At 32.5% G+C, this 17,107-nt stretch overlaps 1 protein-coding gene across 1 annotated transcript in view; it reads right to left on the minus strand.

The window, feature by feature from the left end:
• The window catches only part of LOC140449335 (uncharacterized), a 126,396-nt gene that overhangs the window by 37,163 nt on the left and 72,126 nt on the right, over positions 1 to 17,107 (minus strand). The window contains exon 2 of the mRNA XM_072542469.1: positions 9,600 to 9,932. Within this exon, the coding sequence (XP_072398570.1) occupies positions 9,600 to 9,932 (333 nt within the window). The remainder of the gene's footprint in view (positions 1 to 9,599; positions 9,933 to 17,107) is intronic.

Here is a 17,107-nt window from a genome sequence, read left to right on the forward strand (position 1 = left end):
AAAACCTGCATGTGGATATTCTATATTCCAAACAATTCAACAAACATTTTGGTTACTATGGGGTCTTTTTAATATGTTTCTTCTGGACATTTTCGCTAGTTGCAGACTCTAAATTTAGCTATCGATCGATATATAAAAAAGACCTCCCACGCAATAAATAATTATTAATGCTCTCGGTTCAAATAATTCTAATACTTTTTATTATTATATAATATAATTTAACCTACATTACACAAAAAATAACTTCAAATTTAATATATTGCAGATATTTCCAATTAAATTTTAATAATAATTTATTATTTTAATTGATATTATTTACACTAAATCCTTTGATTAAATTATATAGCTAAACAATTTTACTGCTTAATTTAATATATATATACTTGGCGGTTTATTTCAATGAAAGCATTACAAACGATTAAGTGCATAACAATTTAGCAGTAATTAATTTAGACATGCAGGGATTGGAATAACGCTGATCATTGTAAAAATAGTTTACAAATTTGGGTTAAATTTTTTACAGCAAGTAATAATATGATACATCATGGTACAATGAATACACAAGGTATGATATTGCGCATGACATTTGACAGCTGGCCCAGAGGTGTGACGTAGTTAAGATCGCCCGAACCACCTCGAACCCATTATTACAGCTTAACGTACGCATTAATTTTGAAATTATGGTTAAAAAGTGATCTAATTTTTTTTAAATGTTTTGTTTTGGTTATAATTGAATAAAAAATATATTTTCAGTAGCGTAAAACCTTTACTTCTCCTAGAGATTCAGGCAAAATATTTATTTTTGTTTTCATACATATACTAATAATATAAGTACTCTTTTTGTATCACAAAGACTAAACTGGCTTGGTCACCTAGAAAGAATGCCAGATAATCGAGCTGTAAAAGTAGTCCAGAGATGGAAGCCCCAAGGAAACAGAACAAGAGGAAGGCCCCGTAAAAGATGGATAGACGACGTAGAGAGGGATCTTAAAACCATGAATATCAGGCAGTGGCGAAGGAAAGTATCCGACAGGGCAGAATGGAAGAACATTGTTAAGCAGGCCAAGACTCACAAAGGGTTGTAGCGCCATTAGAAGAAGAAGAAGACTCTTTTTGTATGCAAATCCCTTGAAATTTAAAAATTTTCTGCAGAGGAAATACTGTGAATAGGTAAATAGTAGTAGATTTGCTTATTCTGATTCACTGTCACTCACTTCCAAGCAGTTTTAGTGAAATAAAAACAAAATAGAGTACAATAGAGAAAAATCTGTTTTACAATTCAATATGGTATTTTAGATGGTTATAATGAAATTTAGTAAAATAAAAAATATACACATTACTATAACCTACCGATTATTATATATGCAAAATTTACTTATCAAACAATATAATAATATGAAAATAAGACACAAATTAGTTCAAACGCAAAACACAATAAATATCGACTTCAGACGACTTTACACAGGCAAGACAGAAAGCTTGTATAAAAACAAAAGTTCAACAATAATATCGGTTATCAATGGTGACTATTGCAAATTGCAAGTTATCAGATAATAAATATATTTTAAAGTATCTCAATACTGACTGAGTCATCTATTTTATAATAGAAAAATAATTTAGATATATGCTTATATATGTGTCTTTATACAAATGGTGTTTAGTTACTATTTATTTATACTGTATAGTATTTTTTTGTAAAACTGAAAGTTTTTATTTGCCATTGTATATCTGGTTTTGTACCTTTTTCAAAGTACGCTGTGCAATTGCTTGTTTCAATAGTGACAATGAAGATAAAATCTTTAGGTTTCATACATTTCTTAAAGATAGCTTGACCAGAAAACTGTGGATTATATCTTGTTGTAGATAGGATAATTTTAATTGTAATACTGCAAGAATTTTTTCTAAACATTTTAAAACTGAAGATTACCAAAGAAATCTACAACAGGAACTTTTAAATTACGTTTCTAAAAAGGGTCTAAAACTCAAACCTGAGGCAGTACCTAGTCTTTATTTGCCTAAATCAACATCGGCTACCCTTTTAACCAACCAAGAGAAACGCGTACAAGGAGGCGAACACAGAGAGTCCAAAAAGTATGTTGAGCAGCTTCTTACTACTTCTAGGTCAACGACGTAAGTCTAAATCTTTATTTTTAATAATTATTAGTCATGAAACCTTAATGGTTTTTTCATATCGATTTGTTAAGTAAGAAATTAGCCTCAGCCTGCTATGCAATTTGCAATAAGAACTGTTACGCAGGAAATCAATTTAGCATCTTTCAAAATAACATATTTTTCTTTGTTAAATCATGTTATCATTATTAAAATATACAATCTTATCAATATTATAAACAATACCAAGATAATTTTATGTGTGAATATTACAAAACTGTCATTTTAAATGTTGTGCAATATTGTGTGCCCTCACTACACTCATATTCGATGGCCAGCTAGCTCATTCGATATAAATAAAGTTGACTTTATCATTATTTATTTTGATTTTGTGTTTAGTTCAGTAGGTATATATACGTACAAATTTTGTGTACCTCCATTACCACTTTTCTGTATCTTTTTAAACATCTGAAATATCGAACTCTGGAGTATAAGTTAATTAACCTGTACCTACGTGTAATAAAAGATAATTAAAACTTGTCTTATAAAGGATATCTATGTTTTATAAAGGATAAATATTATAATAACATAATTTTATCATCTCTTTATAATTACTATAATTAAATTAGCCAAATTATATAAAAAGACTTAAAATTAAAAGTCTTTCCTATACAACTACATTCAAATGTTGCGGGAATAAGCGATCTTGACTACGTCATGCGCGAAAGCGAACCGATTTTGGAACATTATGTATCATACCTTGTGTATTCATTATACCATGATGATACATAATGTAAAAGTTTGCTTGGTAAGTGAGAAAACTAATGAGAAGAAAGTGCTAATACTTCTATCGGATCCAGTGGCGGCCGGTCAGGATCGACAGGGTCGGCTTTTATTGATATTATATATTTTTTTAATATTTAATTTAATCAGTATTTGAATAATTAATTGTGGCAGGTAATCAGGTGATGTCGTTTGTTTTTGTCAAATAAAAAATATATCTGTGAGATAATAAAGACTAAATTTTATTCATGGTTTTTAACACTTTCACTGCTGATGTCACGCATGCGTGACTTTAAGTTATTTTGCCAGGTGCTGACGACATACTTGCGTGACATCTGACCAGTTAAATTTAACAGATCATTTTAAATACAGCGTATGCAGCAAATAGTTCACATCTTGTTAGCGTGTTACTAAGGCACAAAGTATTTAAAATATGTTTGCCGTTTTCAGAATTTCCCAATGAGACGGCATTCGGCATTCAGACATGCTAGAGTAGGGGATACAAATTAGCGCGGTCAAGTCAGACACGCGTTCAAGAATTCGAGCAGTGTGATTGTATTGTTGCAGTGGAAAGTTGGTTGTCGGCTTATTTATTTTGTTACGTTCGCGTATAGACCGTTTTGTCTTATTAAAATGGCGGACTCTATACCGGGGCCTTCAAAATGTAAAAAACGTAAAGTACTGGTGAAAAATCCTAATAAACTAAGTGAAAGTGAGATGTTAGCTTTGTTATATGAATCTACTGACGAGGAGGACTCTATAGGACTATTCAGTAATCATTATATTGGCAGTAACACTGATTCTGATTTCGAGGGCGTTTCTTCTGAATCCGAGGAGTATTCAGACGATGATAGAAAGAATAAGTTTTTATATTTTATGTGATACAATATTATTAATTTTTTTTATTGTTACAGTAAATGAAATTCCGATTCAAATCCAAGATGACGTTCCCAACGAAAACAAAACTGTGTTAAAACACTTATTTCCTGACTGGACAAATATTCCTATGAATATGAAAGATTTTGTGAATGAACTTTTGGTTCAACCAGGTGGTAATGACCCAATCGATTATTTTAAAATGATATTTGATAACTATATTTTGGATTTAATCGTTAGCCAAACCAACTTGTATGCAGAAGAGATATTCCTTTCTAAACATATACGAGAAAAATCAAGAATTATAAAGTGGAAGTTAGTTTCAAGAGAAGAAATGTTAAAATTTGTTGCATTATTGATTTACACTGGAACCATCAAATTAAATAGACTCAATGAAAACTGGAAATCTCATCCATTATTTAATTTAAAATGTTTTTCGGAGCATATGAGTAGGGATCGTTTCCTTATCATATAATGAGGTGCTTACATTATATGGGTATATAACATATACATTACGTATATGGGTGCCAACTCTGGGGCTGTACCAAAGCTAGTAATCTACATATTATCCAGAGATTTCAAAACAAAGTACTGAAGAACATTGTTGATGCTCCTTGGTATATAATGTAACAGCAAACTCCACTAAGATCTGGGTATAGAAACTATGACCGAAGTAATCAAGAGAACAGCAACAAGTCACGAGCAGAACAGCAAGTCACGAGCAGAGGTTGCACAGTTATGTGAATGTCGAGGCAATCCCGCTTCTTGACAACACTGAACTAAAGAGAAGGACAAAACCGTTTAAGTTAGTGTAAATGTGTAAGAGTTTAGTGTTAAACGCAGAGTATAATGTTATTGCATGTTAGTTGAAGTGCATTAGTTGATAGATAAAATAAGAATAAGCTATAGAGTAAGCCCTTAGATTTGAGTATTTGCTGTTTATTAAGTTGGGTCAGAAAATAACTGATAATTGGTTAATTGCGACCAGATAGCAGTATACAAACACCGTACAGGGGTAATAAAAAAAAGATGGCATCCTAAGAAGAACACGAGAAGCATTAGGGAGCGATTAGATAGAACAAGAAGTGGCATTCTTCATCGGCGAAAAGAAATGAAAAATACGTAATAGAAAAAGACAAAATATAAAGACAAGAACCAATACAACGTGGAATACCATTTTTTTTTCAATATTGGTGGTTTAAGATCACTGTGATAGCGTAAAACTGTCTATTAATTGGGTTCGATCCAAGATGGCGGAAAGTAAAAATAAGCCGTCGCCTCTCTCTGTAGTAAAAGAGGTAGATTTTAAAGAGAATGCATGTTGTCAAACTAAGCCTAATAAAATACTCGTTTGTATAGTATGTGGAAATAGTTATCACATCTCATGTGCTGTTAAAAACAAAGTGAAATTCTTCAAGATAGGAGATTCACGTGTAATTTGTTGCCAAAATAGTGATGGACAACACATCGAATCATTTAGTGCCATAGCGATAGAAAATCAGTGGTTAAAATGGCTGTTAGCTGAAAAAGATGATAAGTACAATTTATTATTAAATAACAATAATCTATTAAAATCAAATAATGAACACTTGCTAGAAAAATTAAATTTATTGAAATCAGAAATAACCAGAACCAGAATCTCACAAAAACCCAACTCAACTGTTAATGAGTGTTTAATAAAAACTTAAGGTAATGAAGATAAGACGGCCAGTGTCCAGTTGACTAATTCTAAATACAAAAAAAACAATGAAACTGGCTCAAATAAAAATTTTAATGATAAAAACACCAAACATGTTGAAAGGAATTCCAATATACAGGGCATTTAAAAAATTACTACAAACAAATTAAATGCACAATTAATGGAAATTCGAACCAAACAAACATGTGACTACATTACAAATTTAATCGTTGAGAATGAGGAAAGCACAAAAATAAATCTTAATCATATCACAACAGGGATTTTAGATAATAAAGCCGACGTTGAAGAATATCAGATTGTGACAACAAGACGCAAGAAAACAATGGGAACTGGAATTGGTGATAAGGATTTCCATGGAAAATCCGAAAAACCAGACAAAAAATTGTGGCTATTCATCTCAAAAGTTCCGGATAGTGTAAGTGAGGACCACATCAAGAGTTTCATAATAACTAAGACAAATTGTGAGAATATACAAGTAAAATTGTTACCAACTGATCATAAAAGAAGGGATAATCAATGTTTTATGATAGGTGAACTACCTGACTTAAGGGAAGAGATTTACAATCCTGCTTTTTGGCCGAAAAAAATTGGCATTGAATGATTTAACTTTAGGTTAGGAAGATTTTTAGATCGAGTTACTCAAACTTGAAGTCTTAACATTGCAGGAAACACCTGATATAATTTGTCTATCAGAACATTGGTGTACTGAAGAAAACATCCAATTTATGACCCTGAATGGATACAACATCGCCTCTTATTTTTGTCGAAAGTTCCATATCCATGGAGGATTCATCATCTACATCAAAACTAATATTAAAGTCAAAACATTAGATGTCTCTAACTTTTGTGAAGAAGTGGTGTGTGAGTCCTGTGCGATTTCTCTGTTTATATCCAATAGGAAAATTTGTGTTATTAGTGTTTATCGTTCGCCATCAGCAGAAGTTCAGAGTTTTCTGTGTAAATTACATAATATATTGGAGCTATGCAGTAAGTCATATTATGATATTTATATTTGTGGGGATCTAAACATTGATTATCTTGTCATGTCTAATAATAAGCAATCTTTTAACGAGTTTTTAGTAAGTTATAATCTTAGAGTCACATCTGAGGCTCCTACAAGAGTCTTCGTAGATAAAGTGGGTAAAACATTATCTACAAAATTGGACTACATATTGACAAATATCGAACCATATCTTTATAAATCAAATGTGTTCGAGGGACACTTCAGTGACCATAAAGTATTTTCACTAAGTGTAAATTTGCAAGCCAATAAAGTATCGAAAAAAGATAAAAAACCCATCAGTTACAGGGATATGTCAGATGAAAATATGCTGATGTTTAAAGCAGGGATTTCTTCTACAGTTTTTGATGAAGTTTATTCACAATTGAATGCTGAATATGCCACAAATTCATTTGTTAGCATTTTAGATTACAATCTAAATTTATATTGTCCAATAAAAACCCGGTATAAAGCACACAAAACAAATAAGGCTACATGGTTAAAAGATGAGGTAAGACACGCTAGTGAAAAACTAAAAAATCTACACTGGATAGCAAAAAATATAGGGAGTCTCGAGTCTCAAGATACCTATAAACAGGCAAAAAAAGAATATAATTCTCTATTAATAAATACTAAAAAAAAAACTTTCATAGTGACTTAATTAATCAATCTTACAATATACCAAAAACAATTTGGAATTTAGTAAACAGTGAAACTGGTAGGCAAAAGAACAGGTCTGATATTATTCTACATTATGATAATAAAATTATTACTAAGTCTTGTGATATTGCTAATTCGTTTGCCTCATATTTTGCTACAATTACAGAATACGATCTTCAAACTCATTTTGGCACATCGTTACCTTCTTCTTGTACTACCTTAAAAATGTGTAACAAAACATTTTTCTTTTTACCCGTAACTCCAATTGAAATAAAAAATGCAATCGATCAACTAAAAAATAAGCCTAGTAGTGGTATTGATAACATATCTGTTAATCTCTCAATAACAACCAGCCAATTTCCATCCATATTTAAAATGGCAAAAGTTATTCCAATCTTCAAAAAGAATGACAATCATGATATTTTAAATTATAGACCAGTATCTGTCCTTAGCATAATTTCAAGGTTCAAGGTTGTATACAACAGAATGTTAAATTTTATAGAAGAATACAATTTATTAACTCCAACCCAACACGGCTTTAGATCACAAAAGTCAACACTCACGGCTGCATGTAGCTTGTTTGAGCGTATTTATGATGAATTAGATAGTAGAAACTACGTGGCAGGACGATTTTTTGATCTATCACGAGCTTTTGACTACTTAGACATAACATTTATTCGCAATAAATTATATAACGTTGGTTTTAGAGGGATATTTCTAGAATGGATAATAAATTTCGTAAGTGACAGGAAGAGTGTTGTTAAGATGAAAGAATCAAGCTCAGAACCATACACGACAAATAAAGGAGTACCACAGGGATTCGTGCTGGGACCATTATTATTCCTAATTTTTATTAATGACCTACCAGATCACATAAGGGCACTTATAATATCAATGTTTGCTGATGATACCTCGTTAATAGTCTCTGCACGTACACTCGAGGAATTAAAAATGACAATGAAGACTGTTGTTGACTGTTTTATACGCTGGTGTAATACCAACAGACTAATATTAAACATTGACAAAACGCAAATTATTTATTTTCATTCATACAACTCATCTAATTATGACTATATCTTAACCATCCGTGATAGAAACAATATGTTATCTTCCACTCACCCTACAAAGTTTTTCGGTGTATTCATTGATTGTAATCTCAAATGGTCAGAACAAGTGAATTCAGTGAACATGAAATTGAATAAAGCTTTTTATGCTATATCTAGAATTAAAAACACACTACCCATCTCGGCATTAATGAACGTTTATTATAGCCTTGCTTACAGCCACATGTGCTATAATGTAATTTTGCGGGGGAACTCAGTAGATAGTAACAAAGTGTTCATTAACCAAAAAAAAATTATCCGTAAAATTTTTAATTTGGATTATCAACAGTTTTGTAAACCAATTTTTATTAAACATCAAATTTTAACTTTCTACTGCCTATATATCTATAAATGTTTACTTATGTCAAAGATGAAATCAATACATTTCCAGTAAATTCAGACAATCACTATTACAATACAAGAAGTGCTGAATCTTTACGAGTTCCTAAACACAGAACATCCAAATTTCAAAATTGCTTCAGATATATGGGACTGACCTTATACAATCATTTGCCAAAAACTGTGAAAGAAATACCACTTATCTCTAAATTTAAAAAAAAATGTTAAAGATTTACTCTTAAGAAAAGCATATTACTCTATAAATGAATATCTTGAGGACAATCTACAGTAGCTTCATATTTTACTTGTAAAAATGTTATTTTATATATTTTATGTTTTGTCAATTTTTTTACACTGTGAATATTGTATTATACACATTAATGTTTTTTTATACTAAATTCTGTAGTGACGTATCCTATACATTTATTTTGAATGTCTTAAAGGATCAATAAAGTATGACTATGACTATGACTATGACTATGGTTGGCGCGTGCTGTCTCGTTGTTGTCGATAAATTAAGCAGGTTTAAAAGAATCGGAAGCTGATGCACCGCATTTCCAACCCTTTGAAAGCGGCTAGGAATGGTACGATCAGTGTCTTGGTAATTTTTCTATGTAGTGGTCTAACTACAAAATTCCTAATTCAACGCATCACAGCCAAATTATCAGTGAATTATATCAGCCACCAATGGAGGAACGAAGACTGAAGAGGACTTGGTCAGAAGACCTGGTTACATAGGTGAAAATGTAGAACTGTCGCTGGACGGTACCCAAATTAAGTCAATATTATCATCACATTTACTTATTACTCAATGTACTGTTTATGAGTAGATTGTAAATATGCATTAAAAAATATAAAAATAAAGATCTGATAGAACTTGTAGTCAAAATGTTTTGTTGATAACTTGACAATTTTTCAAAAAACGGGTTCTAATGCTAGTATCTAATGAACTTTGTAAATCATAAACACACTGGAAAATAATTTACTCTCTTTTATTTCATCATAAATAAAAAATATTGTATTAACTTACCCTGAGCAACGGTTTTCTTGGCTGCAAAACTGTTAGCAGGCTTTTTAATTTCCTGATCTTCCGCTGCCTCGACATCCATATTAGCCCCATCGTCAGCTTCCTCTTCTTGTTGTGTCACCCTCTTTCTTCTTCTGCCATCAGTTTCATCGTCTTCGTCGTCAAGTGCCTCATCTTCATCTTTCTCTTCTTCTTGGTCTTCGTCTTCTTCTTCCGACTTTCGTTTAGTTTTACGTTTTGTTTTCTTTTTGGGTGTTTCATTGTCTGGTTCTTCTTCTTCGCACTGATCTTGTGATGTAGTTTTAGTTCTAGATTTTGTTTTAGAAGCATCTTCATCTGCAAAGTATAAAAAAGTATGAAAAGGATGAGAAAAAATTATTAGCCTAAATTGTTAGCCTGTTAAGTATAGATTTGGTTTAATTACTGCAGATAAATTTTTCTTACGTAATGCAGAAATAGGGTTTAATGAAACTTAAAAAATCTTATATGTTTTTCATTGTGCAGAAAAGATTTATGTATAGCTGACGCAAGTGTTATTAGATTTTCTGTTGTGGAACTTTCTTCTTCTTCAGCCTTAAGTAATCCAACTTTGGACAAAGGCCTCCCTCGAATCAATCCAGTGTTTTCTATTTTGCGCCACTTGCTTCCAGTTACGTCCTCCAATCTTCCTAATGTCATCACCTCATCTCATTTGTGGTCTTCCTCTGTTTCTCTTTCCTAATTTTGGTCTCCTTTGTGGTATTTCGTGGTTCCATCTTTAATGCTGTGGAACTACCCGTTTAAAATCCACTTTGTCTGATGCTTATTAGGTTATTTTTTTCAAGATACCACTATTCACTTGAGAACTTGACTCATAGTCAGTTTCATCAGCAGAAAAGAGACTGCCCAGAAGCAATCTCTTCTTCAATCTCGTGATATGGTTTCTTCAAGTTTAATTTTGCGTTTAATCTAATGAAAACTTTAAAATTTCTGTTATTTCTTCGCTTTCATTTAAATAATTTTTAAAAATAAGTTCAGAATATTTTAAGTGAAGGGAAGTTATCAGAAAATCACATATTTCGTAAAAAGAAAGTGCAAAGGGAGAACTTCGGTTATCGATTTTTTCTTTTATTTTATTAAGAATATTTGGAATGTCATCTTGAGTTTTAGGCTTTTCTTAAATTTTTGAATACTAGGAGGAGGTAGGTCATTTTCAACGATTTCGGGGAAGTTAGAAATTTGTCTTTTACTAACATGAGGAGCAGCCGTAAGTTTTATATTGCCTTCAATTTTTGAAGAATTATCTACGCATATTTTTGGTTGTGACAAAGTCTGTGATTCTTTATTTGTTTGTGAGGAAGTGGTTTGGTCCTTTGTAACTGATGTCAATTTGTGACTACATATGGTGTTGGGCTCTGAATCCATTAACGTTTCCTTACATTCTTGGTATTCCTTTTGTGGTGGTTCTTCCAGCTGCTTACATGCATTTTACTGGACAATAAGCCCCTAAAACAGTTCTTCCAGAAATACCAAAATTTGAGTCTGTTTAACAGCCAAATGTTCAATTTCTCAAAACCTCAAAATTCACCCACAAAAGCCAACCAATATTTTATTTAAAAATTTTTTTTTCCTTGTGATCTAAAAGACTAAATTGTTGCTTAAACGAATATATATGCTGTATAAAAAGACAGTAAAAACTACAAAAACACTAGTCAAAAAGAAAAAACTGCATTGTTAGGTGTTTTTATTTTAATAAGACTGCACTCTTTATCAGACAAAGATTTATATTGGTAAAGTGAAAGAGAGCGAAGCTTTTAAAATAACTAAAAAGAGTTTTATTTTAAAAATTATTCTACAATCGAATGCTGTCCTTCAATATAAATTCACCTTCCCTCGCCACACGCCGTTCCACTCGTTTTTTCCATTGGTCAAAGCAATGCTGGTCTTCAGCATTGCTCCATTCAGCAACCAAGTCTTCTTTTGTTAGAGCTTTTATGAGCTCCGTCGTTTTTCGCTTCACCTCTGCCATCGACTCGAACCGGATTCCTTGGGAAAAAGTCACAGGGTGCTAAATTAGGCGAGTACGGCGGGTGTTCGAGCACCGGCATGCCTCTAGCGGCTAAATAACGCTTAACAGACAGCGCGTTATGGGCAGGTGCGTTGTCCTGGTGCAAGATCCACGGCTTTTTTTCCACAACTCCGGCTGTTTTTTACGAACTTGCTCTCGCAGCTTTGCCAAAACTTTCAAATAGTAAGTTTGGTTTACAGTTTGACCCTCTGGAACCCATTCGGTCATCACGATGTTGTTAATGTCAAAAAAAAACAAAAAACTTCTTACAAGGATTTTAGGCTTCGCCTTGGAAGAGCTCTCATAGGTGACTTTGCAGTAAAGGCATTCTACCTGTGATATTTAAAAATAAAAAACCAGAAACTTTGGTGTTCCAGACGAAATTCTGCTGAGAAATGTAGGACCACCTTTACCTAATGTTAAAAAAAAGTATGCAAGGTGCAGATTTTGCTCAACAAAAAAAAAGCAAAACGAACCAACATTATATTTATGTAGTTATTGTCAAGTAGCTTTATGCTCAAAACAATTTTTTAAATCATTTCACACTGCTGTAGTTTAGACCTAAATTAGTTTTGTCTTTTTTTGTATTTTTTATTAAATAAACTGTTTCACAAACTGTACAAGGGTAATTTATTTCCCACCTACAAACATTTTTTAAAGAACAACGGGAAAATGGTTCTCACCACTATTTTTTATTACATTTTCAAATTATTTTGTATTTCAACAAAAATATGTTTTATTTACTTCCTTTAGATACCTAAAGTAGATAAACAAACAAATTAATTCTCCTTATAATATTCCATGTATTATTAAGTGTTAACAGACTTTAGAAATAAAAAATGTAACCAGAACACAAAAAAATCATGTTTCATAAACAATAACTGACGCGAAAAATAGCTCCGAATCCGTTGTTAATTTAAAATAAAATATTTTGTCCATTTTTATTACTTGAGAATAAGTATACGCAGATTTTATAAGGTTAAAATAACAATTACTGTAAGGTAAGAAAATAAGAGACTCGTTATTTTTAATTGCGGATAAAATAAAGAGTTAAATGAGGTATATATTAGACATCAATTTCAAATAAATTCCGTCTTTAGCTCAAAAAATCAAGCTATCAACAAACGTTCACTAATGAACCTGTTGGTTTTCTTCTTTTATATATAAGAAAAGAGACAAGGAATATAAATTCTTTGTCGCATTTTAATCTTGAAATATTTTTAACTGAATATGCACATTTCAACAAATTCTGAAGATTTTGATTAACCGACAAAATTACTAATTTACTCTGATTAAGGAGCAATTACATAGTAGTTACCTTGTTAGTAATAAACGAGCAAGGAAGGAAATAGTAAGAAAAAATATATTACAAATTATTTTTTAAACTCCTTTGTACATCAAATATAGTACAGTCATTGAAGCATTATTGCTGCGAATTTTTTTACTGTTAACCGAATTGCAGACAATTTTGGAATTAGATTCATCTTACCCTTAACTTCAAAAGTGAAAATGATTTGAACTGAGCAATCACCCTGGGAGTGGTCGTCACTTCTTCTCGGGGTTGAATTTTATTTTCAAAATAATCTCGGATATCGATAGAAGGCCTAATTTTAAGTAAAAAATTATCCATAAAGTTTTTCGAAAAATCCAATACTTTTCAAGTTATTGGCAATTGAAAATTCGCAATTTTTTCACGTTTTTCATCGGTTTTTTGCAAATATCTCCAAAAATATACGTTTTATCGAAAATTTTATAAAAAACAAAATTATAGCAGGTAAAAAAAATGAACAATTCGGTTTTTATAAGTATTCTAAGTGCAATATTAAGCTAGACATTAAAGATCATTAATTGGTATTTATAGACCTTGAGAAAGCATATGATAGTGTCCCGTTAAAGAAAATGTTTGAGGTCCTCAAAAGGTCCGGATTGGATTCGACGTATATCCGAGCGATATATAAATTGTACGAAAATGCAGTTAGTTGTGTAAAAATTGGAACCAGAACCTCAAATGAATTTAAAGTCACTAAAGGCCTAAAGCAAGGATGCTGTTTGTCACCGACACTCTTTAAAATATACGTCCAAGAAGCATTGAGGAATTGGAGAAATAAATGTAGATTCATGGGCATCGAAGTGGGACAAGAAACTCTGTATACATTGTTGTTTGCAGATGATCAGGTGGTGGTTGCAACCGATGAGGAAGATATAAATTATATGAATCGAAAATTATTTGAGGAATATGCCAAATGGGGGCTTACTGTAAACATAAGCAAAACAGAATATTTAAAAATTGGAGGAAATACCACAGATCTGAGGCTTGAAAACGCAGTCATAAAAGGCTGCAACCAGTATAAATATCTAGGAAGCATCATATCAGCAGATGGCAGAGTTAAGATAGATGTACAAAACCGAATAACCCAAGGGAAAAAATGCATCCGAATACTGAATTCATTACTGTGGTCTAATAAAATAAAGATGCATACCAAACTTCGCGTATACAGAGCAATTGTAGAACCAATTACCACATATGGTGCCGAATGTTGGACGATGACAAAGAATGAACGAGATAAATTAGACGTTGTGGAAATGGATTATCTTAGAAGGTCATGTCGAGTATCGAGAATGGAAAGAATCAGGAATGAGGAAATACGAAACCGTACAGGAATTAGAGATACTCTTTCAGATAGAATACAAGGAAGGCAATTACAATGGTATGGTCAGGTGATGAGAATGGAGGAGGAGCGGTGGCCAAAGAAAGCCTTAATGTATGTTCCGCCAGAAAGAAGGAAAAGGGGAAGACCACCAAATTCCTGGAGAAGAGAAATTACAAAAACAATGCAATCTAGAGGCTTAGAAGAGGGAGATTGGAGAGATAGGAAAAGATGGAGGCTGAAATGCGGGAAGCGGCAATCGCCGTAGGACCCCCGTTAAAACGTGTAAACGATACCAAACGAGTTACTGAAACATTGTAGGGCAGCAATGACAAAACAATTAACAACATTAATTAATAAAATAAAACACAATAAAATACCGGAAAATGGAGAACGAGCGAACTAATTCTACTATTCAAAAAGGCGACAAAAAACAGCCAGAAAACTACAGAGGTATAAACTTGTTAAATACTATGCTACTACGCTACAACTAAAATTTTACAAGTGCTAATAAATCGGATGATAAGTTTAGCAGATCAACAACAGGGTTTTTGTAGTGGAAGATCGTGAGAAATTACTAGAGTATAATAGACTAGCATATCTGTGTCTGATTGACCTAAAGAAAGCATTTGACAGAGTGGGACTCAAAGATGTAATACATCTTCTGTATAATAGAGAAGGTCCCCGAAATATAATAAAAACTATCGAAAACATCTACCAAAACAACAAAATGGAAGTCAGTATAGATGGACAACTTACAGAACCTATAGAAATAGGCAACGGAATAAGACAAGGGGTTCGATTGAGCCCCATGCTCTTTAATTTGATCATGGAAGAAATCATCAAAACAGTTAAAAAAGCAAGAGGATACATAATGGGAAACAAGGAAATTAAAATACTCTGTTACGCAGACGACGCAATATTAATAGCCAAAGATGAAGATAGTCTGCAAAGACTGGTCCAAAGATTTAACATAAGAGCAAAAAAATCTAATATGACAATTTCATCTCAGAAAACTAAAACAATAGTAGTCAGCAAAGAACTAACCAGATGTAAAATACCTGGAAATTACACTGATTACCTATGGAGACCTAGACAAAGAAGTGAGAGATCTAGTACAAAAAGCAAATAGACTGACAGGATGCCTTAATAACACTATATGGCGAAACAGACACATTAACACTGAGATGAAGTCAAGAATTTATAAAGCCAGTGTAAGACCAATAATGACATATGCCTCAGAAGCAAGACCCGACACAGCCACAACACAAAGGCTACTAAAACGGTAGAGATGGGAGTACTGAGATGAATTACAGGAAATACACTGAGAGATCGAAAAAGAAGTTAAGACATTATAAGAAAATGCAACATACAGTGTATAAATGAATAGACACAAAATAGAAAAAAGAATGGAATAACCACATAAGCAGAATGGAGGAGACCCGTGCCGTCAGAATAGCAGGACATAAGTCACCAATCGGCAGAAGAAGTATTGGACGGCAAAAGATGGAGTGACAACCTTCCATAGATGTATTAATCTGCCAATGAACAAGCAGAATTGCTTATAAGGAGGAAGCAGAAGAAGAAGAAGACTGCACACACACTGCAATTAAGCACTTTCTGGTGACGATCCGATTAGACCTGGCCTACTTCAACAGAAAAAAATTTTAAAGTATAAAAATGTGCCAGCAATTTATGATACCAATTCTATTTTTTTAAATTGTAATGCCTGCTTTCATACATAATTCAGAGCTTTGGAAGTTAAGTGTAGTCAATTGATTTTTGGGAAGACAATTTGTGGCATATGAACTTAAAAATTTCTATTTAATTGGTGATTCAGGTTATCCATTACAACCATAGGTATTAGCTTGTTTTAAATATCGGAAAAAATACCCCAGAAGAAAGAATTACCCATACTCATACTCCAGTCAGGAATGGGATTGAGAAAGCTTGCAGAATTTTGAAATCCTGCTTTTGTTGTTTGCACAAGCACACGGTTTTACATGATAGTCCCATTAAAGCTGGAAGCAGTATATATTACTGTGTTGCATTGCACAACATGGTTATAAAAGAACAGCTCCCTTCTTTAGATAATGAAGAAGATGAAGAATAGAGAGCAAATAATAATTTTCCTTACCGTGGCGAATTTCGAAGTGGTAGACAAATTTGAATATTTGGCCTAAAATGCAACAGCTAAATTGATTAAAATATGGAAAGGTCTAACAATAACTAGGAATATTAAGCTTAAGTTGGTCAATGTCCTTATTTTTCCCATTGCTACATACGCAGCTGAACCATGGACTCTTAAAAAAATCAATGGGAGTAAGATCAGAGCCTTCGAAATGTGGGTATATAGTATAATTTTACGTGAGTCCTGAGCATAACATAAAACCAACCTGTCAATCCATATAAAGCTGTTTATTGACACAGAATCGCAGAAAATTGAGACAGCAAGCTAATAATGTTAAGAGTGTTACTACGACCAAATAAAGGCTAAAGTAGTGAGGAGAAAGACTCAAAAAAATCCGAAGGAATGTAGTTAAACCACCTCTCCTTGTAATGGAAGAAGGAATGATAACAGAAGAGATATATTTATATATAAAACCGATAATGCATTTTTATGATCACGTGTTGCCAAATGGAATTTTTTAAAGTTATGGAAGAAAGAGAAGCTCGTTGTGATAGAAAAGGACATAAAAGAAGAAAGAACTGAGATAAAACATGACACGACATAGGTATTTGAAAAATTTTGTGTAATAGACTGCTGCGATAGTTTGGGAAAGTAGTTAAACTATCCTAGCTATAGAATGGTGTTC

The sequence above is a fragment of the Diabrotica undecimpunctata genome, chromosome 9 (assembly GCF_040954645.1).
Source record: "Diabrotica undecimpunctata isolate CICGRU chromosome 9, icDiaUnde3, whole genome shotgun sequence".
NCBI classification, from domain to species: Eukaryota; Metazoa; Arthropoda; class Insecta; order Coleoptera; family Chrysomelidae; genus Diabrotica; species Diabrotica undecimpunctata.